General features: G+C 37.0%; 1 protein-coding gene across 5 annotated transcripts in view; it reads left to right on the plus strand.

The window, feature by feature from the left end:
• The window catches only part of CDK14 (cyclin dependent kinase 14), a 626,953-nt gene that overhangs the window by 159,224 nt on the left and 441,279 nt on the right, over window positions 1-26,450 (plus strand). For all 5 annotated transcript variants that reach the window (XM_049641422.1, XM_049641423.1, XM_049641421.1 and 2 more), the window contains 2 exons: window positions 4,075-4,320; window positions 18,245-18,339. In XM_049641422.1, coding sequence (XP_049497379.1) covers window positions 4,075-4,320; window positions 18,245-18,339 — 341 coding nt within the window. The remainder of the gene's footprint in view (window positions 1-4,074; window positions 4,321-18,244; window positions 18,340-26,450) is intronic.

Here is a 26,450-nt window from a genome sequence, read left to right on the forward strand (position 1 = left end):
GCTCACAGTGCTGTGCCGTGTGGTCTCCGTTTCAGTTCACGGCATGAAATGTTTGCTTTCTTCCAGGATGCCCACGTCACATCTCTCTTTTTCTTCGGCGACTAGCTGGAGAAAACTCTCTGCTTTAAAAAATTTTTTTTTAATGTTTTTATTTATTTTTGAGACAGAGAGAGGCAGAGCATGAGCAGGGGAGGGGCAGAGAGAGAGGGAGACACAGAATCAGAAGCAGGCTCCAGGCTCTGAGCTGTCAGCTCAGAGCCCGACGCGGGGCTTGAACTCACAGACTGTGAGATCATGACCTGAGCCGAAGCCGGACGCTCAACCGACTGAGCCACCCAGGCGCCCCGAAAACTCTCTGGTTTTAAAGAGCTTGCCTCACTAGGTCAGGCCCACTCAGGATAATCTCTCATTTGCCATATCACACAATATAATCATGGGAGTGATCTCATCATATTCACACTCAAAAGGGAGGGGATTATTCAAAGGTGAGAGACATTGCATTTAGGGTATAGTCATGAGCATAGCTGCCTTCCAAAGGTGAGGGACATTAAGTGTCATTTTAAAATTCTGTCACAATGAGCTTGTAGTTAAAAAAATCTTTTGTTAATACATTTTATGCATATACATGTATGTTTATTATTTTTCCTGTCAGGACTGCTGTCTTTCTGACAATAGCTTTTAAATAATAAATGTTTCAGAGATTCGGTACTTTTAGCAACAGAGCCAGACTATTTCTTTGACTCAACTTTCTTAGATCTGATGATAATTAGACAGAACCTTATTGAGCTTTCTTGTGGGCCAGGCACCAGGTGAGGCACTGTAGGAAAAGGGTGCAGTAATGTAGACAACATTCTTGCCTGCATGGAACTGGATAAGAAGATAGTGAGCCTCAAGTGTGTTCTGCTGATGGGATACCTGGAAAATATGGTACTCTGCAAACCGCGATGGGATACTGAAATATTTAAAATTATCATATGAACTACAAACTAACTAGCAAGAAATTATATTATGAATGTAGTAAATAAAATCACAACCATAGGCATGTTTCCACATAAGTATACTATTTCCAAGTAGTTTATTTTATGTTAATGATAGTTTCTACTTGTATTTTGTTGTTTGTTAGTAGATGACAAAAATGATAAATGTGAAGTGCTTAAGAATGTGGGAAATATTTCAGTTCAGAAAATTTTGTTGAAATAACTTTTTCCTTGGGGCACGTGGGTGGCTCAGTGATTGTGACTCAGAAAGTGATCTCTGGGTTATTGAGATCAAGTCCCATGTCAGGCTCAGGCTCTGACAGCATGGAGACTGCTTGGGATTCTCTCTCCCTCTTTCTCTGCCCCTTTCCCACTTGCCTCTCTCTCTCTCTCTCTCTCTCTCTCTCTCTCTCTCTCTTTCAAGATAAATAAATAAACTTAAAAAAGGAATACTTTTTTCATCTTAAAAATTAGGAAAAGGCTGCCACTCTTTTGTTTTAATGGTAGAATACTTTAGAGAGGCTGGTTTTCCTAGGGGCATAGGTCACACTGATGTTTACAATTATCAAGTATGTTATAGTTATATCTATAAAATGAGAGGCTACCTGACTGAACATATAAATAAATGTAGGACCCTTGATATAAAATATGAGGAAGGAGATAAGACCTTACTTGCAGTAGATTCTCTAACAATTTCTCTTATTTAAATTGTATAGACTCAGAGAATTTATCGAGATTTCCAGTCGGAGTCCCTCTGTCTCCTAAACTTCACAAGTAATCTTGTGAGTCTTAGCTTTGTGAGAACTGGTAGCACAAAGAGCAGCAAATGACAGGTTTATATGAGTTTATGCAGTTTCATGAACTTGTTAAGAATTAAGTTTATTCTTTCAACTTTGATGGTGCCCTTAGAACTCTTCTTTCTTCTGCTGACATGATGAAGTGACATTTGTCATTTAGCCTTTGCTAATATTTGTTGCTGTGGCTGTGTTGGTCTCCATGTGTTACCAATTTTTACAGCATAAAGTTCCCCCCTATATCTAGAAAAAGGTTTTCACATATTTTCCTATATAGAGAAAAGCTAATATTCTATGTGATAAAATATATTTTACTAAGATAGTTCAAGGACCTTGAATAAAAAGTAGAATATTGGGTTAAATGGAATGCAGGGTGAGCTCTGTAGTCTCCTTTTGCAAAAGTAGGAGATGTTTCTGTGGCACTCTGCTTCCTGGTGCTATCTTCAAGGATAGAGTTGGAGTTCAAATATAGTCACCATTTTCCTGTTATCCGTGTATCAATTCAGTCCACATGTACATGTTTTTATATTATCATTTTATATACATTCCTTACCTCATTTGCTTTATATATGCATATGTAAATCTCCTTTTAAGTTAAGTAAGAAACTGGTAATATTTTATGGCTGAAACAGAGATTAGCTTCTTCCTGAAAGTGTCACAGTCAGTTGAAAGACCCATGAATTGGTTTCTTTTCCTTTTTTCTTTACTCCTCTCAGCCATGTTTTGTAAGTTCTGTATATAGATCCTGCACACATTTTGTCAGAATTATCACTAAATCTGTCTTAAGTCTTTCTAAGACATCTTCAACAGTTTTATGATGATATCCTTCTCATTTGACTTAATTAAAATTCAACCTGTGCTTTGCAGTTGAGATATACTTGTAGGATAGAGCTGATGCTTAAGATTTAATTAAACTTTTTTTTGTTTGTTTAAAAAATTTTAAGAAAGGGCATAATTTAGTTAAACATACCTTCCTACTTTAGCAGTTTTCAAAAATTACATTGCCAGATATGTTTATTATGCAATTCAAACAGTACAGGGTCTATAAATAATTAGTAATCTTACCCTTTACCAATTTAGTTCCATATGTCTAGAGGTATCTTATGTTAACAGTTTTGGTGTTTTCTTCTGTACCCTTTACTGTGCTCATACATACATATACATATATTTGTATCTAGATCTGTACTTGTGTGTCTTCATATATATCTCTATCTGTATCTATCTGTATCTATTCACACACTAGACACATGTGCTCCTCATATGGAATCATCCTATATATAACACTCAAATACTTTGAATTTTTCTTTTTAATTGTCCAGGGTTTTCTTAAATGTCTTCTGTTTTCTTGATTTTTAAAATAAAGACATGGAGACTTTTCACAGCAAGAAAAAAAAAACCTTTAAAAGCAGTTTCAGAGTTGCCTTTTCTCTAGAGAGAACAAGAGAGTTTACCTAGCTTCACAAACAAGCCAGAAGCCATAAAGTTATTTAATAAGAACAACAAAGTCTTCAGAGTATAGGAAGAATAAAAGGTTTAGAACATAAAGTGGAAAACAATGGGGCAAAAGTTAGAGAAACTAAAATAAATTGAGAGAGTAGGGCAGGCAGGGTAGGAAGAGAGTGAGGGAAGTTGGGAAGCAAGTAGGGGTCTTATGGATTTTGAAATGAAAGTTATTCCGTGTTTCTCTTTTACAGTATTATTTCTTTGCATCCATTAGTTTTGATATTAGAAAAAAAACACTGTTTTCAATTTTTCAACATCTCTAACCATTAGTTCTTTTATATGCTCAAGTTTTAGATTCCAGTTTGGAGATGAATTTAGGATGGGGACAGATGTACTTTTGAAAAACATGATGACCTTTTTCTCTAGCTGTGTTAGCTGCTTCTATGATGACCCATCAGTTAAAATGCCCATCTAATTTCGCTCAACTGATTTTTTAAAAAACAATTATTATTATTAAGGCAAGTTGTCCAACTTCCTAATGATTCAGAGTAATCCCACTTGCAGGCAGATGGTAAAACATGTGATGGGGTTCAAGAACCTTCTTAGGTCACTAGTAGTCTGAACCTTAAGCTTCTCATTTTATGGATAGCGTTTTTAGTGTCTGCCCTAAATGAATATAAGCATAATGATTATGAAGAATTTTTCATATTGGGATTTAAGCTGGTATAGTTTTTAGAATGTGGCCTTTCTGGGTATTTCCTGAAATGGAAATTGGCATGCTTTCTAGAATAATAAATTGCGTGTTCAGTGATATTAAAATTTCAGTGGAGAGTTCTGAATTTGTTTTTTTTCTTTCCTAGATATGTGTCACAAAGATGTCTACACGGAACTGCCAGGGAATGGACTCAGTGATCAAACCCCTGGACACAATTCCTGAGGATAAAAAAGTCAGGGTTCAGAGGACACAGAGCACCTTTGACCCATTTGAGAAACCAGCTAATCAAGTAAAGAGGGTGCATTCCGAGAACAATGCTTGCATTAACTTCAAGTCCTCCTCCACTGGCAAAGAGTCACCAAAAGTTAGGCGGCACTCCAGCCCCAGCTCGGTAAGTACAGTCTTCTTTATCAGCAGGGAAACCGCAGTATCCGTCTTAGAGTTGTACCTTGCTGTGCTGGAAGAGGGCAAGAGGCTTTATCAGTGCATGATTATGCATTCTCTCACAGGGTGGTTTAATGTTTTGGGGGAGAGAGAGAGCACGCAATCTATGTACAGACTCTTTATTCATAAGGACCCAGCAGGCAAATGACAGATGATTCAACTTATTTTTGGAAAATTCTTTTTTTTTTCCTAGTTGTTTCCAGGTAGAGGAATTTGTAATTAAAGATCCTTTGCTATTTCAAACCCTTGCAAAGGATATTGAACTTCCCTGTTTTTGTGGGCAGTAAAGATAGATTTAAGTTTGGCAAATTCACAAATGACAAAGAATGTCACTTCAGAATTCGTGTTAAATTTTGTTCACTTGTCTTATACGAGTTTGTTTTCAGTGCAAATATTTTAAAATTTAAGAGGTAGATGTTGAAATTGATCTTTTAAAAAAAATGTTTATTTTGAGAGACACAAAGAGAGAGGGCACTAGCAGAGGGAAGGGGAGAGAGAGAGGGAGAGAGAATCCCAAGCAGGCTTCACTCTGTCAGCACAGAGCCCGATGTGGGGCTCTGTCTTACAAACTGTGAGATCACAACCTGAGCCTAAATCAGGAGTCGGGCATTTAACCAACTGAGCCCCCCAACACCCCAAAATTGATCTTCTTAAAGAGAAATCCTATTCATCATATTGAAATTTTCTAAACTCACACTGTATTAAGGCAAGTCCTGCCTTTAGACTTAAGGAGGTATAATGTTTTGAGGTGAATGCTGCTTTTTGACTGTAAAATATTTACTGAAACTTATATTCCCAAAACTGGCCTGTGTTTAACCTTCTAAAAAACCTTATGATCTTTTAAAATTAAGTAGTTTTCAGGTGTGCATGGGTGGCTTAGTTGACTAAGCGTCCTATTCTTGGTTTCGTCTCAGGTTATGATCTCAGTTTGTGAGTTCGAGACCCATGTCAGGCTCTGTGCTGGCAGTGCAGAGCCCACTTGGGATTCTCTCTTTTCCTCTCTCTCTGTCCCTCCTCCACTTGTGCTCCCTCCCTCCCTCCCTCTCTAAATAAATATCAAAAAATTTTAAAAATTAATTTTCGAATTTAACTTACAGTTAAGAACCTTTGAGTGATGTTCTAACAGTTTAAAAGCTAAGAGGAGAATGCTAAGAGAATTTTGATTCTATCATCTTGCTAAGAACCATGCCATTTCACAAATATTAAATATTAAATTTGATGAGGGTAAAACAGAGCCAGAAATGTCAACTGCTAGGAAAGTATTGACACTTGTGTGACACTGCACAAATCTTGTCACATTTTGTGTTAATGAAGCTGAAATAAATACTATCAATGCAGCATTTGTTAGGATCATTGATTATCTGTTTGTTTGTTTTTTTTCCTCAAACTGGCCTGTGAGTGCAAGGTAACATCTATCTAGGTCATAGATATATCCCTAACTCCTGGGAGAAATTTTAGTGGCATTTAGAAGGAATGAAAGAAGTTGTTGAAAATGATTAAGCCTATGTTATGGGAAGAGAATTATATGTGTTTTACTCTATAGTTATCTTCATGCTATTACATGTCAGGGCACCTGGGTGGCTCAGTCAGTTAAACATCCGCCTCTTGATTTCAGCTCTGGTTGTGATCTCACGATTTGTGAGATTGAGTCCTGTGTCAGGCTCCGCACTCTCAACACGGAGCCTGCTTGAGATTCTCTCTCTCCCCCCCTCTCTCTGTTTCTCCCCCACTCATGTGTGTTCTCTTTCAAAATATATAAATAAGCATTAAAAAGTATTATTATATGTCAGCCTTTAAATGGTGTATAGAAACTGGCATTTTTAGATATTACAATGTGGCATATTTATACTAAAAAATTATTTCCTGTTTACCTGAAATTTAAATTTAACTAGTTGTCCTGTATTTTATCTGTAATACTAGTTATAATCTACTGGTAAGTTACTTCTTTTGTTGCTTAGATTCTTCCTACTTTAGTCATTGGGAACTCATTTAGGTTGGGTCCTGTGTCCTTTTGAGATGTCTTCATCCCTCTGTTTTTTGAATACTTCCTTACTTTCTGATCCTACAAGACACTTTTGACTTGTATTGTATTTTCCCAGCCCCAGACCTAAAACTAGCCATTCTCCAAAGAATCTCAGTTCCTTTTACTGGAAAGTGGTATTTAGAAACCAAGATGTGGGTGCTGGGTATGCTTGTTGCTACTAGGGGTCATGTGGTTTTAAAAGTCATTGTGTCTGTTGCACTATGAATGATAACAATGGGGTTTCAATATTTTTAATATTTAATAAGGAATTAATTTCAATTCTTATTAAGGAAAGTTGAGTCTTGCTTAATGCTTCTGGTATCTCTTTCTCTCTAAAGCTAAATTTTATCTTTATTAAAGTAATGCTTGAACATAGCTTAAAAGATCAAATAGAGGAGTCTGGGAGTATTGCAGTGGAATAGATTTTGAACTCCTCTTGTGATTGGAACAACGAGTAGAGTAAAACCAAAACCAGTGGATAATGACAACAAATACAGGTGAAAATGTAACTCATGAACCTCAAAATAGGAGTGAGGGGAACACATTAATAGTTTTCAGAACTGCGTGGTATCAGAAAGTGTGAGATTGGAAGCTCAGGGAAAGCTGTGTCAGAGAAAGCCCCCATTACCGTTATGATCAGGTACACACTGCAGCTTGTTGGGTCATTCTTAGGACAATGATAGCAGCAACTGGGAGGGACTTGGATTGCTTCTGTGAGTAGATGAATGCAAGGAGACCATGGTGGTCTACTGATATTAGAGTGGTCTGCTGGCCTTTTTGTGACTTCTCTAGAAAGCCAAATTGAAGCACCTTTCCAGGACAGATCCCTGTACTGAATAGAAGTGTTGAAGTAGACTTCTGTGCAGGTCACGTTCAACAGGGACAGAGGAAATGGATGATCCAGAACGAAGTGTTGGGGCAAAACAGATGGGGGAAGAGTGTGTGCTAGATTTTCTTAATTTTTTTAACTTCATGAAAAAGATGAAAGAACTTTATTCTAGGAAGCTAGAAAAGGTATCTTGGCCACACCCCTATCTTAAACTACTGAATAGTTCATTTTGCTAAAACTAGCCAATAGAAAAATTATTGGTTAAATCCCATACAAAACTATGAAAAAAAAAAAAAAGAAAAAAGAGCAGAGTAACATGTTTACAGATAATGAAAGCAACCTAGGAGGTGAAATTATCTTTATTTGCAGATTTTTGATGACATATCTGGAAAGTCCAAAGGAATCAATGGAAATACTCTAAGCAATTGGAAAAATTAGAGATATGATGTTATAAATTAACATACGAAACCCAAGAGAAATCTTTATAAAAACAAGAATCATTGTTGAAAACTGGTAAAAAAGCAAATGACTAAGCATTTATTTTCTGTGATTCCTATATAAAATTTACCTCAGATTTACCTAGTTTTGATGGGGGAGGGTGAATTTCTCTTTTAGAAATAATCCCACTAATAAATAAAGAAAGGATCGTGTCTTTAGGAATCACAATTTGGTAATCCCTGACAAGTTAATATATATAGGTAATGATTGTCAATACCTACTAACATCACCAAAAGAGAGACAGCCAAACATTATGATGTCCTAGTGGAAGTTAACACAAAACACCAACAAAATTAAACCTGAATCTGAACAAGCCTCTAGATTTGGGAGAGGATTTTCTCTGCTATGTCTTATCCCCAAATATATTTCCTCTACTTTTTGGCTTTTAATAAGTAGTATTTGCCATCTTATGATGCTATAAATGCTGTTCATAGCAAGACAACATGATATACTATGATTAAATTTCCTTCCTTGAATACCTTTTTTTTTAATGTTTATTTTTGAGAGAGTGCAAGTGGGGGATGGGCAGAAACGGGGGATAGAGAATCCAAAGTGGGCTCTGCGCTGACAGCAGTGAGTCTGATGTGAGTGAGGCTTGAATTCATGAACCCTGAGATCATGACCTGAGCCAAAGTAGGATGCTCAACCTACTGAGCACCCTAGGTGACCCTTGAATAACTTTTTTTTTAAGTTTATTTATTCTGAGTGAGAGAGAGAGAAAGCAAGAGGGGGAGAGGCAGAGTCCCAAGCAGGCTTCGTGCTGTTAGTGCAGAGCCTGACTCAGGGTTCAGTCTTACCATACATGTGATCATGACCTGAGCTGAAATTAAGAACGGGACGCTCATCCAACTGAGCCACCCAGCCACGCTGTTCCATGAATAACTTTTTAAAATTTATTTTTTCTTGACATATAGTTGTTCACACAATGTTACATTAGTTTTAGGTGTACAACAAAGTGATTCAACAACTCTATCCTTCTTTGGATAACTTTTAGATTTTCTTAGTCATAATTGCCTCCTATGAATTATTATAATTACAATCACAAATTGAGGTTCCAGACTATCTGGTAACATTATAAAACTTCTGAAACAAATCAGAATCAAGGAACCTGTCAGTTTTTCTTCCCCCTGAGATTGTCCTTGATGTTGTCATTCCTTCTAATCCAGTCTGGACTAGTTGATCTCCAAGCCTGCTGTCCTGAGGCTTCCCTTCACCATCTTCTTGAGAAGTTTCTTTTCCATCATTTTTGTGTTAAATACCTAAGCTCTGGGTTATATGTCTTGTTCTTGGTTTATGTCATTGCCATACACCTATGCTTTTATTCATACTTGGCAACTTGATTAATAATCTGTGTTTAGGATTCTAGCTTAGAAAATAAATTTTTTCATAGCCTTTTGAAGACATTGCTTTGTCCCTATATTGTTATTTAAAGCCATAGACTATTCTGATTCCTAATTCATTCTTTGTGATCTGCTTTTTTTCTTTATGGAAACTTCTAAGACTTTCCTTTCATCCCTGATGTGTACCTTTTTCTTGGGACTTAGGGGATCTTTTCAATTTTGAAATTAATTTCTTTCAATTTCAGAAAATATTGTTTTATTGTATATTCATTTTCTTTTTGATTTCCTCTGCTTTATGGGTATTTAAAAAAATTTTAACACTTCAGTTAAATTTTTAATTGTTGCTGACATTTACTTCCAGAAGCTCTTTCTTATTCATATGTTCTTTTTAAAATCAACCTGTTCAGCGGCATCTGGGTGGCTTAGTTAAACATCCAACTTTGGCTCTGGTCATCTCACAGTTCATGGGTTCGAGCCCTGCATTGGGCTCTGTGCTGACAGCTTAGAGCCTGGAGCCTGCTTTGGATTCTGTGTCACCCCCTGTCTCTGCCCCTCCCCCTCTCATACTCTGTCTCTTTCTCTCTGAAAAATATACAAACATTAAAAAAATTTTTTTAATGAATCTGTTCTTTTTCAATGAATAATATGTTGCCTCATATGTTTTTGAAGATACTAAACATAGCTTAGAGAAATTTTGAGGAATTATTTTACTATACTTCCTGAATTATCTCCAGTTTCCTTTGAGTTCTTTGTTTCTGTTTGTTTGTTTTGGTCTCTGCCTTGCCTGTTAAGATTTTTAATTTTGGTGAGTCTAGATCATGCCTTTGGATAGAACTGTTGGCTGAGTTCATATTATGAGTAATGTACAAACAAGTTGATAGGAAGTTCTTTGTGCCATCAGTGCTTGTCAACAGGCAGGGCTCAGCATAGGCAATAGCAGTAAAGACCTAGTCATTTCATAGGAAGGCTATCACATGTCAGGATCAATCCATCTTTTTCCTTGGCTGAGTAAACTTACAGATCTATTTTTTAGGATACAAAAGCCTAACTGCTATTTTTCTGAGATGTTCAAGTGTCTCCCAGTGTCTCCCAGTTCTGCACAGGCTGTCTTGTGCTTTGTTTTCATTCAATATGGCTCTTCATCCTGATTTCCACTGTGCTTGGTGTCTGTCCCAGTTCTGAGCCTGTCTGGTTCACCCTTTTCAGAGAATAAGCCTCTGCAGGGATCAGGGAAGGGCAGACACCTGATCCAGAAAGTCAAGTTCCTGGGAAAGGACCTGTTTCTTAAACTCATTCCAACTAAGCACTTTGTTTTTGGCCCCTCGTTAAAGTTCAGCTTCTAATTCTTGAGTGTTTCTGGAATTCTGGAGTATGAACTGAGTTTGTTCTTAATTGGTTTACGCCTTTGGTCATCGTCCTAGTCAGTGACCTACCATCCATTTGCCTCCAGTCTCCTAATTTTTGTTTGTATCTATCTTGTCTGCAATCTTCTTCTTACTATTCTGTTTGCCCTTGTGAGTTATAACTTGACTGTCAATTTAGTACAGATTGGTGAGGGGGAGAGATTAATACCTGTGTTAAAACTACTATGTTTAACTACAAATTTATACTGATTCTCTCCTATTGTTAACTTCGTTTAGATTCTCTTTCCTGAGTTTCTTACTGGGCTTACCCTTTCCTGTTCTACCCTGGGAAGTCTTTCTTATATATCAGGCCACTTACTTTGTGTGGAAACTGCTTTGCTTCTTTTCTTTATAGGGGTTTTTGCCTCCATTCAATATGCCTTGGAAAAAATGTCTTTGTTCTTTTCTCCTCAAGCTGGAAATGGTTTCTTTTCCTCTTTAGAATGATGCTGTAATATTCTGTTTTATTCGGAGTCCTTTTTACCTACAATCTTTTTGTTCTCTCCCCTATTGCGATGGAAGAGGGTATTTTATGATTCCCTCTCTCTCTCTCTCTCTCTCTCTCTCTCTCTCTCTTTCTTTTAAATGGAAAGACTATTTTCCTTTGGATTCTTCTTCATTGGGCAGAAAATGGAGGCAGTAACAATTTTTGTGTTTTGCCACTTTATATGCCATCTGATAGTGTATGGGTTTGATTGTTTCACACCCACTGGCATGGGTTTTAGGACAGATATTATTATAAAGATTTGTAAAAGCTGATAGGCATCAGAACACTCCCTTTACCCAAGAGCCAGCAGGTTTAATGCCATATCTTTATTTTATTGTTATTTTTGATGTATTAGTTATCTTGAATAGGCCTCAAGGGCACAGTTGAGAACGAGGGAGAAAGTGAACAGAAGTGGCATGGTGCTGAGCCTGTATTTTAGTGAGGAAAACAGGATACCATTCCTGTCTCTTGGAAATACTGTGGTAGATATATTGTGTAATGCCACGTCTTCCCAACTGGGTATATATCTCTTCACTGACATTACTGGTCATTGTCTATGTTAGGAATCATGACTGACATCAAGAAGCCAAGAGGACCTTGATCACGGAGACCATCACATTCACCTGTACTTCCTGAATTTGTCTAGATAGTGGCACTTTAAAATTCAGGCAGGATCTAAAGAATGTGATTTTAATTGAATTGGTATCTTTCAAGAGGTAATTTGACAGATTTTATTTATTTCAGACATTAATCTTGAGTGCCCACTCTTCCTGGGTCTAGTCCCTGGGTAGCATTTAATACTGTCACTGACAAGACAAGCTTTCCTTCCCCTTTTCCTCCCACCTCCTCCAACCCAGCTGTGCTCCTCAATGGCTAGAGCTATTGGAAGTGCTATGGGACATTGCCTTTCTTGCTAGCCCAATTTAGAAGGGATTTCATTAAGCTGTGTTATCATAAGCTAAGCTTAAAGAGAACATATTTTCAGAAATTCATATTTAGATTAAGGTCCTCTTTATGTTCCACCAAGTCCTCCAAATTTGTCTCCTCCCATCTCCAGAAAAATCTATATCCCATGATAGTCAGGCCCAATCTGAAGAGAGGGGAAGAAGGTGCAAACATGAGAAACATGAGAGTCCTACTTTAGTTCTCAGGTGTTTATCCTTGGGGGGAGCGGGGGTGGGTCTTATCTTGGCATTGCCTTCTTCTTGTGGGGACTTGAACATTTCCAGATAGAACCAAGCCCCCTTGTCATGATGTAACCACCTGTGGTGCTTGGATCTATCTCTCTGTGTGGCATCTAGATCTATTTTGTAACCAAGTTATCCATCAAGTGTGGATTACTTTAGTGTGACTGTGTAATAGGGCTAGAAATACAGGATGATAGAGCCTCTTTCTGAAATCAAAGGCAGAAAAAAAATGAGCAAAGGCATATTTCACTTGAAATTCTCATTTAACAAGGCTACGTGGTTCTGATTGAATCCTTCCCACCTTACCCTCACATCCACTCTCAAAATTATAGTATAATACAGTAGTAGTGCAGTGATTGTTATTGTGGTTTGCCTGCAATTTAGGGCATCATCAGTAATGCTAAGCAAGGGGTTATTTATGAAGGTTAAAATCATTTTCAGTGAATTCAGTATGAAATTCCAGACATTGTTATAGCCGTGTCATGGTGTCATTAGAATGAACATTGAAGTATTCTCATGCGGTTTATAAAAATATAGTTAAAAAACACATCCCTGCTTCTAGGAATGGGGTTTCAGTAGATGATAAATTCAAGAAGAATTTAATGCCTCTTCCATGAGAGTTAGGTCTCCATGGGAAGATTCTTCCAGTGCAGTAGTGGTAAAGAAAATAGGTTCTTGATTCTAATTAACTTGGTTTGAATTCTAGCTCTGCCATTAGCTACAGGATGTTAGATGAATTATTTTACTTCTCCAGTCTTTAAATTGCTCATGTTCAAGTGAGGATACTAACAGAACCAACCTCAGGGTGGTGTTATAGGAATTAAAGTTAGATAATGTATTTGAAGTGATTAGCTCAAAGCCAGGCACATAGCAAACACTTGATATTAACTAGCTGTCACTGTAAATTACACAAACCATGAACTAGAGCTAACAAGGGCCATGAGCATGTCCTTCATGGCAGGGTGGCAGACACCATTCAGCTGGAATATTATCTTCATTTTTTCATTATCTGTGCCAATGTTCCCCTCCACTGGTCCAGACAATTGATGGTCTCTGTACCTTTATTCTGTTAAAAAAAATGTATTTATATTATTTCACTAAATTCCACATCTCTGTGAAGTTAGTATTGGTTGGTAATTGCTGATTAGCCCTCTGTATTTCCAATTCTCTAAAGTGCTATCTCAGGCCTGCACTCTAAGGATGTGATAAACAGAGAATAGTTGCCCCATAAAATTGTTTCTAATCCACTCATGCACCTGACAGCAAAGAGCCAAAGATAATATTTAGTACTAACTACATATTGGTTTGATCTAGCATCTTTACTTAAATATGATTTTAAAAAGCTGCAAGAAAAAAATAGACAAACCAAAGGCTTGAACTTTAATTATCAAATAAAATAAGACCGTCCCTTCAGAATTATTCTTAATTTCACTCATTTGATGGGAAGTATTTTATTATTGGCCTCTTTGATGACTTAGCAGTTGGATTCCTTATTTCTATGCATACTAATTAGAGATCAGAATGGTTCTGTTTACTTAAAATAGGGGATTGACTTTACAAGACTAAAGCTCAGACTATCTCATAGACATGGCCTATTCCATAGACCCGTTCTTTTGAAGATAGAAATGTTTAGAGAGACATTACATGTGAATGGAGCTATGAAGCTAGCATGATTGATCTTAGATTATAGTGTATTTCCACAATCTATCCATCAGTTTCACAGGGAAAATAACATTGATTGTCTTACCATCCAATGTGGCAAATATTAATTTTCTGCCATCACAGTATTAATAGGGTATACTTTCACCGTGGCAGTTAATGCATCCAAATCCATTTAATTAAATAAATAGACCACTTTGTGCCATTTAGCATCTTCTTTTACTTGATTTTTCTTATGGACAAATGAGGGTGTTCATTTTTTTTTTTTTTTTGAAAGTGTATTCTCTTTGTTTTTCTAATTTCCTCAATTCACTTTCTTTAAGTAGTACATTTAGTGTGATCTGTATCCTAAAACAATTACACCAGCTCTAATATATAAGACAGTTTATGAAGAATCAAATATATCATTTTTAGAAAATTATTTGTGCCTTTTCAGGAAGAGAAAATACTGACTTCACATTCTTGTACTAGTTTTATGTGACTATGTCTTGTACTTGCTATAAGTACGCATTAGCAGTTTATCTCCTAATAGTAAAGAGGTAATTTTCTGCTGCTGCTTTTTTCTTTAACTTAGATTAGATTTATTCTTAAAGGAGCACAAAAGCAAACACAGACTTTTCATTCTAATTTTAAATAATTTAGAGTGGAACTGTGAACACAATATTTTCCCCATTGAAGATCATTTTATACTGAAGTTTAATATAGGTTTTAAAATTTCTATTTAAAACTTGGGCTCAGAAGGGTGATGGTAAAGTGTGACATTCGCAAGCTGTTTCCCGGTGATGAAAAATGCATGAGAACATAACCCACACAGGACTAGTCAGGCGATTTTGAATGTAATTTTCCATTAAGTTTTACTTGATTCAGCTCAACACATGTTTATACCTTACAAGTTTCTTGAAGAAAAGAATACGTGGTCCGTTGTCTTTATTAATCTTCTCCTATTATGTCTAATTCATATTACTTTCAACCTTTCTTCTTGTATGTTCATATATATGTACATTTTCTTGTACGTATTGATTTGGCTGTATTCCTTGGGCTTTAAAATGTCATGTCCTAAGTGCCACATATTTATTTATGAATTTTCAATTTTGATTTTCTTTTTTTTTTTTTTTTTTTTTTTTAATTTTTTTTTTCAACATTTTTTATTTATTTTTGGGACAGAGAGAGACAGAGCATGAACGGGGGAGGGGCAGAGAGAGAGGGAGACACAGAATCGGAAACAGGCTCCAGGCTCCGAGCCATCAGCCCAGAGCCTGACGCGGGGCTCGAACTCACGGACCGCGAGATCGTGACCTGGCTGAAGTCGGACGCTTAACCGACTGCGCCACCCAGGCGCCCCGTTTTTTGATTTTCTTTTTAACTCACATGCCTAAAATATATGTTTCCCTTTGTTCTTAATTGCTAATTTTATTGCATTGTGTTTAGAAAAAGTAACTTAAAATGTTCCTGCAGTTTTGACTATTGATATTTTCTTTGTGGCTTAATCTATGGTCATTTTTTTTATGAATTAAAATGTGTGCTTGAAAGGAATATATATTAATATGTGTATTAGATTAAAGTGGTAATTCTAATATTCAAGCTTATAAATCCTTCATTTGTTTGCTTGCTTTGTTGATGTCTGAGTGATGTATGTTTGTTGCCAATTATCACTGTGAATTTGACAATTTCTCATTTTATTGCTATTAGCAGCTGTTTGATACATTCCAAAACTATGTTAATTGACTCATACTCCTTCATGATTATTAAATTTCTTTGTGGATTCTAATATACATTTTTATGGGGTATACAACTTTAATCTATTTGTTGTTTTATGAATTCTATCTTGTTTGTCTTCATTATTGCTTTAATGCACTATTTTGTAAAATTACTTTTTTTTTTTTTTTGCCGTATTTTCCCTTTACTCCTTTATGTTCAGGTTTACTTATTTTAATTCTGTCTCTTCTGGAGAGCATATTGCTAGACTTTCTTTGTTTTTTTGGTCTGAAAAGTTTCTATTAAGAGAAGAAATTTGTTCATTTATGTTTATTGTAATCAAGGTTATTGGTTGATGTGATTGATATGTTTAGACTTAACCTTATTTTATGAATTTTTACTTAACGTGTTTTGTTCTTGAGCATCCCCCTCCTCTAACTTTCCACTTTTTACTGTCCTCCTCCTCCTCATTACATTGTGTTCTTCCATTCATTTGTCCCTAATTTGTTTGGGACTTGTAGGTCTTATTCATGTTATTTTTGTGATTATCTTTTAAGAGTTAAGAAACATACCAAAACATATGCATTTGGCATTACTCAGTATCTGCAGTCTGTCCAATTCAAGAAATCTCAACCTGCTGATGCTTCTTTTTTTCCCTAGTGTTCCTTGCCTTTCTGCACTTCCCCCATCATTCCAACTATGTCTTATATTGAGATAATACAGAATTTTATATCTAGATTTTTTTTCTGTAAGTGGTAAAATTGCAGCTTTTCCATCCCACTGAGAAGACTATTTTGAGTATATTGTTAGTGATTCAAAATCATTTTCACTGTTTATTTTGAAAATGTTGCTTAATTGTATTTTTGTAGTCATTATTGTGTGTTAAAATATCCTGGTTGGATAAATTTTCTATTTAGATGTCACCTCCCCCTAAACATTTCTGGGAGAATTCTGTTCAAACACTTTTCATATCACTTTTCATGTATGTTGGTTCTTTTATTCACTGCCCATTGAATATTTTAATTCATTCATTAAATAAATCTCTAATTGTTTCTTCTTAAAGGATATGATAGCTTCTGAAATCTCTTTGATGATACTGGTTATTTTTACTCAGAGTTATTCTTTGCAATGTCAACTATAATATCAGGGTTTTACTTTATCTGCCCATTGAATTTTATACCTTTTTTTTCCAAGGTGTTGGTTTTCCTGAAATGATTTGTGATTTTGGATTATATGCTCATTTTTGTGTTTGAGAATTGCTATCAGTTTGTTCTGTTTCCTGTAAATCATCTCTAGTGATTGTATGAGAGAGACAGGGATTATAGCTTGGGGATGGGGGAGATTGCCATCCTTTCTCTGGGTAATGGCTTCTTCAGTACTCTCTCTGCCTTTCTAGCCCAAATACCCACACTCTCAGCTGTCTCCTCTGTGCAAATTTCTGAGATTCGATAATCCCCTTAAGGTGCTTTTAATTCCTTTTATAATTATCATTTTCTGATATGTTTTGATATTACCTTTTTATAGTGATATTAAAATAATTGATAACTTGCCCCGTGGAGGACAACACTCCCCATTTCTTGCTGTCTGGTGAAAGTTGAGGCAGGAGCTGGGGACAGTAAGAGTGAGATTACTCACTCAGCACTTTTATGGTCTTGATGGGATGTACCATGTCTTGAGGAAGAATTATTTTGCTGCAGCTAAACCTTAAAGACTGGTTTATAATACATAAGACAGTTCCTTTTGTGTTAATGAGTAATATCTGATTGATATGTCTTTGATTATCTGTTTGCATTATTGCTAAGAGATATTGGAGGAGCCTTTAAATGGCTGCATATTATACAGTCATGATTTGCAACAGGGGTCAGATAGTAAATAGTGTCAGTTTTGTTGGCTATATCATCTCTGTTGCAGCTGCGACTCTGTAATAGCTTGCAAGTCATAAGACTATGTGTATATGAACATGCATGAATGCACTCTAATAAACTTTGTGGACATTAAAATTTGATTTTCATATGTAGTCTTCTCATGCTATGAAATTTTATTCTTCTTTTGACCACCACCCCCCATTAAAAAGTAGAAACTTTTCTAAGTTTGTGAGATAAACAGGTGGTAGGTTGGATTAGCCAGCCCTAATTTAGAAGATTATATAATGACATGGAAAATACTCATAATATATCGAGTGGAAAAAACAGCAGATTACACTCAGTATGTATAGTGTAATCCTACTTTTATGTAATAAAGCAGTCTTTAGCACATAGTGCTGGAAGAAGAGGTATCAAAAATATATATATATATATATCAAAAAAAAATATATATATATCTATATATTGATATATATATATTGATATAATTTGTTGTCAAGTTGGCTAATATACAGTGTATACAGTGTGCTCTTGGTTTTGGGGGCAGATTCCCGTGATTCATCACTTACATACAACACCCAGTGCTCATCCCAACAAGTGCCCTCCTGTGAAATCCTGCCATTTGCAGCAACGTGGAGAGATGTCAAAATATTAATAGTGGTTCTGTCTTGGTGGATAGCTTATTTAAACTTTCTACCCTATGTTCTGTTCACCTGCATCTTCTGAGTTTTGTATCCTGAATAGATGTTATGTTGTTTTTTAGAATAAGTATTCTTAGAAAAAAGTTATTTACAGAGTCAGAATCTGTACATTTTTAGCAAAATTGGCCTATTTATTGTTAATTAGTTTGATACAATCTGTTTTGTTTACCCTCTGCTCCATTTTTAGCCAACCAGCCCCAAATTTGGAAAAGCTGACTCATACGAAAAACTGGAAAAACTAGGGGAAGGATCTTATGCTACAGTTTACAAAGGAAAAAGCAAGTAAGTTCATTCGTTTTTGAATAGTTCACATTTAAAATGTACCTGCTCTCTCAATACTAATTATTAATAGTTAATAATATTAAATAATTTATTTAATTAATTCTCATTTAAAATGACAATAGATTTTCCCCTCTCAGCTTTTGTTGTTGTTGTTTTAGGAAGTGTAAAAGTCAGCAGAATTGGTTTTCTCTGCTAGCAAACAGTTTGCAGACTTGTCCAATTTATCTTTTCTGTCCTACCCTCCCCCCCTGACATTGGAGCCGAAACCCTAGAATGAGAATTCATTTCCAGGTGAATGATACGATTAATTTCTCTTGGTGATTTAATGTTTGCTTATGAAGAAGAGTACTGATTTGACAAAGCTAAATGTATTAGCCATCCTTGTGTCTTTTTAGATTGAACTTTTACTTCATCTTTCAGAAGTCACTAAATTTAAAAGAAACACAAACTTTTTCTTTTTTCCTACCTGTGTACTTTGGCATCATGCTACATATAGTTTTCACTTTGGAGAAACAACCCTTCCCTCCTGTTCTTGTCTTCCACCCCCACCCTCATGCTATCCTGAGGTCAGGCACAAATTTGTATTCTTAAAGAGCTTACCCTCTATGTTTCTGATAGGCCTCCTCCCTCTCTCTTATTGATTAAGAGCACAGAGTTACTGTATTCAGTGGCATGTAGAAATATAATGCTATTTTTCAAACAACTGTAGGAGATTCAAGCCTTGTTTTACCTTAATAACCTTATTACCAAATAATGTTGAAAAATAATTTTCTGAACCATCCCTGTTTTTGTCCCTTTTAAGTTATTATGGAAGATAGGAAACTTTAACCTAATTAATTACATAGAATGAAGGATCATTCTAAACATATAATTAGAAATTTTGGCAATTTTGTTAATCTTTGGCTTTTCTGGAATGTAGTCTTATACCTTTGCTTATGGTTTTTAAGAGGATGAAGAAATACTTCTGACAAAGGAAGATATGTAAGTAAGGATGCAGGAATAATAGAAGTCAAAAATAGTAGTATTAACTTTGGGATTTTAGATATTTGCAAAAAAAGTCTTTTTAAAAAATTTGAATGAAAAATCAACATGATGGGGAATAAAAAACCAAACCAAGTCTAGAGGGCTGTCAATGACTTAACTAGGGTGCTTGAGCATTATTGAGTATTGTTGAGCAAATTTCAATAGAAGTTGTATGTCAAACTTTATATTCTTTCTTAAGGAAAAATATTGATTTCTCTAATTTATAAAAACTACTTACATTTAATGTTTATAATATAAGGATAACTACACTGGATTAAGCAATTATTCTGTGTAATGTATATCATTATATATCATATCCATTCTCTTACTTATTCCTCACGATGTCCTATAAGATAGTTCCTATTATTATCATCTCCATTTGACTAGGAATCCTGGTGCGTGACGGGTTTTAGCTACTTGTCCAAGTGTGTACAGTTGGTTAGTGGCAAAGTTTTTTTTTTGTCTCACGTCTCTCTGGTTTGAAGCCATTCTTTTCCTAACCATTACACAACACTGCTTCAACAGTATAAGGCCTGCCTTGGAAAGCCTTGGTCCTTGTTGAATATTCCAGATGGTTCTCACATATGCTCTGGCTTGTGGTAATCATGAATCAAATAGAAGCAAACATATTATTTCATTATAAGGAAACACACCAATTACTTTGAAGTGCCTTCCCAAAAAAGATATACTCAGCTGATATCCAAGTGTAAGTTAATAACTCTATTAAATGTTTAACTGTAAGATTGATGTCAAAATCTTGGAGATAGTTGAAAAATCCTTCATTTATTATGCTTGAATAAAAGAAAAGACTGCCTTTTAAGTATCTGCAATCTTTGAGAAGGACAGTTCTGGACAGTTAATACTCTTCACTCCAGCAGGCCTAAATATATCTCGTCAGCATTTCTCAAGCAGTTTCAAGGCTGCTGGTCACATGCAGCATTTAATTTCCTCCAGCTGGAGATGAAAGCCATTGACCACTCACCTGCTTTAAGAGATGACAGGCTGTCTGTGCTTGCTTGCTTGAAGGTGGTGGGGTTAGGCCAGAGCACAATAGTTAGGTGCCTCTAGTAAGGCTTGAGAGCTGAGTTTGTTTGATGTGTCCCCTGAACTGCTGTAATTTAAATAGCCAGCCAAGTGTTGTGACTCCTCACCATTCTCCCAGCAATGTCTGCACCCCTGCCTCTATCTTTAAACGTTATCTTTTGCATCTTCTCTGAGAGCAGCTATCATTGTCTTGCGGTAAAACTGCCTGGCATTTGTAGGGATCTCACTATTTTTTAGTCTGTGAGCATTTTACATATATGCCTTGATTTACACGTGTCAAGTTTGGATTTTGCCATGAACCTCATTGTATTAATTTGCTGGGGCTGCCCAAACAAAGTACCACATATAGGGTGGCTTAAACAACAAAAACTTGTATTTTAACAGTTCTGGAAGCTAAAAGTCTAAGACCAAAGTGTCGGCAGAGTTAGTGCCTTCTGAGGGTTGGTTCTGTAGGGGAGAATCTGTTCCCTGTTTCTCTCCTAGTCTCTGCAGTGTGCTGGCAATCTTTGGCACTTCTAGCTTGTGGGTGCATCACCTCAATCTCTGCCTTCATGTTCCCATGATGTTGTGTGTGTGTGTGTGTGTGTGTGTGTGTGTGTGTGTGTGTCTGTATCCAAATTTTCCCTTTTTGTAAGGACAGAGATCATATTGGATTAGGGCCCACCCTAATGACTTCATTGTAACTCGATTACCTCTGTAAAGACCCTATTTCCAAAGAACTTACATCACATTCTGAGGTATTAGAGACTAAAACTCCAATATACCTTTTTTGGAGGACATAATCAATCCATAACACTTGTGCATTTCAAACCTCACTAATTTGGCACTAAATTTATGACAGTATGTGTATTTTTTTTTTTACTACTTATGGTATATATTATGTCATCTTTTATTTCATAGTTCTTCTTTAAATAATACAATCAAAAGATATTGTCCTCTCCACCCCCAAAAAGTTTGTGTACTTGTTGACTTAGATGGAGTTGCTGTTAGCTATAGTTTTTTTTTTTTTTTCAACGTTTTTTATTTATTTTTGGGACAGAGAGAGACAGAGCATGAACGGGGGAGGGGCAGAGAGAGAGGGAGACACAGAATCGGAAACAGGCTCCAGGCTCCGAGCCATCAGCCCAGAGCCTGACGCGGGGCTCGAACTCACGGACCGCGAGATCGTGACCTGGCTGAAGTCGGGCGCTTAACCGACTGCGCCATCCAGGCGCCCCGCTGTTAGCTATAGTTTTGAAAATTTAGAAGGAATAGAGAGGCTTTTTATTACCTTGAATTGTTTTCAGCTTCTTATTCTTGTAGAGACATATAGATTGGGGAGAAATTGACTAAGATTTCTATACTGTGTAGCCCTGTTGATAATGAGCTTGGTTCTAAAGAATATGACTGGTACTGCAATCATGTCAACATACAACACTCACAACTAAGCTTTTTAATTTTTTTAATAAAAGCTTTGGACTTCCCACATTTTCATATTTGAGTAGAGATTGTTTTTTTTAAACCAGTGTTCTTCCATTTGAAGATGCTTTCTCTCTCTCTCTCTCTCTCTCTCTCTCTCTCTCTCTGTGTGTGTGTGTGTGTGTGTGTGTGTTCATATTTGAGGAAGGGAGACATTTTATCATCACTCTGACTACTGATCTCTATCCTGGTTTGGTTTCCTGATTATGTTCTCTCTTTTAAATCCCTGTAACATTTAATATAAGATTAAAGAAATTATGCATTGTATAATATTTTGCATTTAAAATTGTCTTTAGAACCTCAAAATCATCTTTTTAGCTTTCAGGGACCTTTGAAGGGATTTTTTTAAAATGTCTATTTATTTAATTTTGAGAGAGAGAGAGAGAGAGAGAGAGCGTGTGCACGTGAGCATGAGCAGGAGAGGGGCAGAGAAAGAGGGAGATGGAGAATCCCAAGCAGGCTCCAAGCCATCAATATGGAGTGTGACTTGAGGCTCAAACTCATGAGTTGTGAGATCATGACCTGAGCCTTAACCAAGAGTCGGACACTCAACCGACTGAACCATTCAGGCTCCCTATCCCAGGGACTTGTATATATTAAGAGACTTGTTAACATTTTTTTGAGCTTATTCAACCAATGACAAGTGTTTATTATGTTGTTTTTATGCCCTTTTTATACTGTAGGTGAAGAAGAGATGAATCACATGTGGATTCTAACCTTAGGAGACTCCACAGTCTTGAAGGCAGATGGTCCACATACCTAACTCTATAGAAGTTAGAATGTAGTATATTTGATATGAGCTAGAATACAGTAACAAAAGGCCCAGGTAAAATGGCATGGGGTTTTCAAAAGGAAGAAAGAGAGGATGATGTTGACTAAAGCATTTAAAATATGTTCTCTCCAGGGGTGACTGATCAAACTCACAGTCTCATGTGCTTTTATTTTTTTTTTTAATTAAAAAAAATTATTTTAATTCCAGGTAGCATACAGGGTTATGTTCTTTTCAGGTATACAATATAGTAATTCACCACTCCCATACATCACCCAGTCCTCATCAAGACAAGTACTCTCCTTTCATCCCCATCACCTGCTTAGCCCATCCCCCCAGCCACCTCCCCTCTGGTAACCATCAGTTTGTTCTCTATAATTAAGAGTCTGTTTCTTGATTTTTCTCTCTCTCAATCTCGCTTACTTTTTTTCCTTTGCTCATTTGTTTGGTTTCTTAAATTCCACATATGAGTGAAATCATATGGTATTTGTCTTTCTTTGACTTGCTTTGCATAAAAAAGAATGAAATCTTGCCATTTGCAATGGCATGGATGGAACTGCAGAGGATAATGCTAAGCCTCATTGCTTTTAAATCAAGCCTCCCTCATCACTGCGTGTATTCATAGGAATCCTTGGGACAGTTGTCTTGGGCTGTGGTCTCCAAGCAAATATAGTGAGACTTTCACCCTTTGTTGTCAGACTTTCCACTGAATTTGTTAAAGTAAAAGCAAACTGATTCATTTGGATTATTGTGCAAATTTTGATTAAGCAAAAAATATTATGTTTAAGTGTTGAACTGGTTTTTTTTTAAGCTTATTTATTTTGAGAGAGAGAGAGAGAGAGGAAATCCCAAGCAGACTGTCTGCACAGAATCATATGCGGGGCTTGATCCTGAGATCATGACCTGAGCCAAAATCAAGAGTCTGAGCCACCCAGGTGCCCCAAAGTGGAATTGGCTTTAAGCAATGTAATTGGTCAGGGTTGGTGGATCGTTTCTGTGTGAGTCCCCATAAATACCTGGCTGATGTAGATAAGAGCTGTGACCACAGCACCTCAGTCTTGAGATGTGGTGGGGACCACACGCTCCTCAATGAACTGGAATCTGTAGGCAGAGTACACCCAAGTCTCTCTTAGACACCTGAGCTCTCCACCTCCCCCCGCCCCCCGTCTCAGGTTTCTGCACCTGCCACGAGTGCTGAGAAGTTATGAACCTTTCCTTTTGTCTAGAACAGAGTCCTCTCCTTTCTTTCCTACTTATCTAGGGAGGATGTGAGGCTTTTGATTTTCCCATACTTCATGTCACTTAGAAAAGGAAAAGCCAGGTCTTTGTTCCATCTCTGGAATTAGAGCATTGGACTTATTTAGACCAAGTCAGCCTACAGATGGTCCTGATTTCTGGTCATTTTTTTCTGCTTATCTTCAGTTTCTGTTGAGGTGATGTTGCCAAAGCCTTACTCCTGCGGGAGCCTGCTAAGCAGAGAAGCCTGCCCACACTGGTTTGTGCCAGCCGTAAATTGTTATCTCAGAGGTCAATAAGAACAATGGAGGAATTTGCTCACTTTATGTAACATAAGATTTATGTGATTGAAAGTGCCAGTCTTCTTTTAGCATTTCATTCTGCCAATTTGTGCTGAATAATTGAACTTGAATGAAACGACCTCATAAATTGAGAGACTATGCCAAACCAAGACTGAACTATACTAAACACATTTCAAAGAGCTCTTGAAAGCCCCAGGAGAAATAGGGGGAAGAAATGCTGTTAATTAAAACAAGCAGCAGCAAGAAGAAAGGCTGTGGCAGTTAACCACCTTTTCAGAATATGTGAGATTAAAGAGGTGGCTCTTACTGCTTGCCCTGAAGGTCAACTCCATTGAAACACTATCAGGAGGAGTTTGAAGAATTCTAAAAATCAGAAATCCCCAGATGGAAAACACTGAACTCCGGGTTCACTGAAGTTTCCATCTTAAGTGTTGACACCTGGATTGTCATGCTGATTTCTAGCATCCTGAGAGGCTGCCTACCCACAAATGGGAACTCTGTACAAAAGAGACAAATCTGATTACATTTTATGAGCTCTGCTGCAGGATGCTCCCGAGGCCCAGTCTCTGTTTCTCATTAGGCCTGCTCTGATTTTCTTTTAGACTTTGAGTCCACAGGCCAAAGCTTATTATCACCATTTGCATTAAAGATCGAGCCTGTGTCCACATTATTACTCACAGGGTATGAAAATGGCATCATAGTATGATAATGTTGTCAGTGTTAGCTTATAATTTAAGGCACAAAATACAGCGTTACAACGTATGTACGACTAGAGGAACTGGATTAAAAAGAAAAAAGCTAAGGAAGTAAATGAGTTTATTCCTTTTACCTTTCAGATCCAGGGTTCTTTGTGTCTAGGTGAAAGTTGAAAAAGTAGAATTCTTATCCTTACCTAAGCCAAGGAGGATAATAGCCCACCCACCACATCTACTAATTCTAAAAACCCTAAAGTCTCTTCTTATTGCAGATTCAGCTCTGACTTCCTTTAGAGGAAGAAGACAAGGCATTGGAGTCTGGTTCATTGGCACAGCTGGTTTCATTTAGTTTGCAGCAGATAAACAAACAATGCCTAATCTTTTTGACAAAAGTGACAATGGGGATACTGTTTAGGCGAGAAGTATGATTTCAATTACTAGACTAAATGGTATAGGAATAACTTTCCTGTTAGACAATGTTTAAATGTATTGGTCTCTGTTAGCCATTTTTATTATCAGAGTTCTTTGATCATTTGATTTGGAGACCCTCAAAAGAATCTGTGATATTTGATGTCTTCAGAATTGTGGTCATATATCAGACATGCCCAGCTGGTGAAAATTGAAGCATTTTTTTGGTTAGTGGAGGAATTTTTTGAAAAAGTGTGGAATTTCCAATTATTGTAATGTCCAGGCATCTTGGATATCGCCCCTATGGTTCAGTTTAAGTGGTTTCTGAGGAGGGCCAGGAGAAGGATATATGGATAAGATTGGTTTCAGTTTAAAGCATATCCACATCCCTGAGTTGCTTCATTATTATCGTGATTCTTTTAGTTTCAACCGGGATGCTGGGAAAGTAGCATCTTTCCATTCTAAATCAGTGGTTCTCAACTGGTTCTTGATTTTGCTCCCCAGGAGACATTTGAAACATCTGGAAACAGTTTTGTTTTTCACAACTGAGGGAGTGGTGGTGGTGTTACTGGCATCAAGAGGCAGGGGATGCTGTGAAATGTCCTACAAATGAATAGGACAGCCTCTCACAAGAAATAATTGTTTGGCTCAAAGTGTCAATAGGGCCAAGGTCGAGAAGCCATGGTCTGAACAAGGAGTGCATAGAGTCAGTTCATGTTTTTCTTCCTTTTTCCTTCCTTCCTTCCTTCCTTCCTTCCTTCCTTCCTTCCTTCCTTCCTTTTTTCCCTTCTCTTCCCTCCCTCTTTCTCTCTTCCTCCCTCCCTCCCTCTCTCTTCCTTCCCTCCTTCCTTCCTTCCTTTTTTCCCTTCCCTTCCCTTCCCTTCCCTTCCCTTCCCTCCCTCTTTCTTCCTCTCTCTCTCCCTCCCTTTCCCTTCCTTCCTTCCTTCCTTCCTTCCTTCCTTCCTTCCTTCCTTTTTTCCCTTCCTTTCCCTCCCTCTTTCTTCCTCTCTCTCTCTCCCTCCCTCCCTTTCCCTTCCTTCCTTCCTTCCTTCCTTTTTTCCCTTCCCTTCCCTCTCTCTTTCTTCCTCTCTCTCTCCCTCCCTCACTTCCTCCCTTTTCCTTCCTTCCTTCCTTCCTTCCTTCCTTTTTTCCCTTCCCTTCCCTTCCCTTCCCTTC

The sequence above is a fragment of the Panthera uncia genome, chromosome A2 (assembly GCF_023721935.1).
Source record: "Panthera uncia isolate 11264 chromosome A2, Puncia_PCG_1.0, whole genome shotgun sequence".
Lineage (NCBI taxonomy): Eukaryota > Metazoa > Chordata > Mammalia > Carnivora > Felidae > Panthera > Panthera uncia.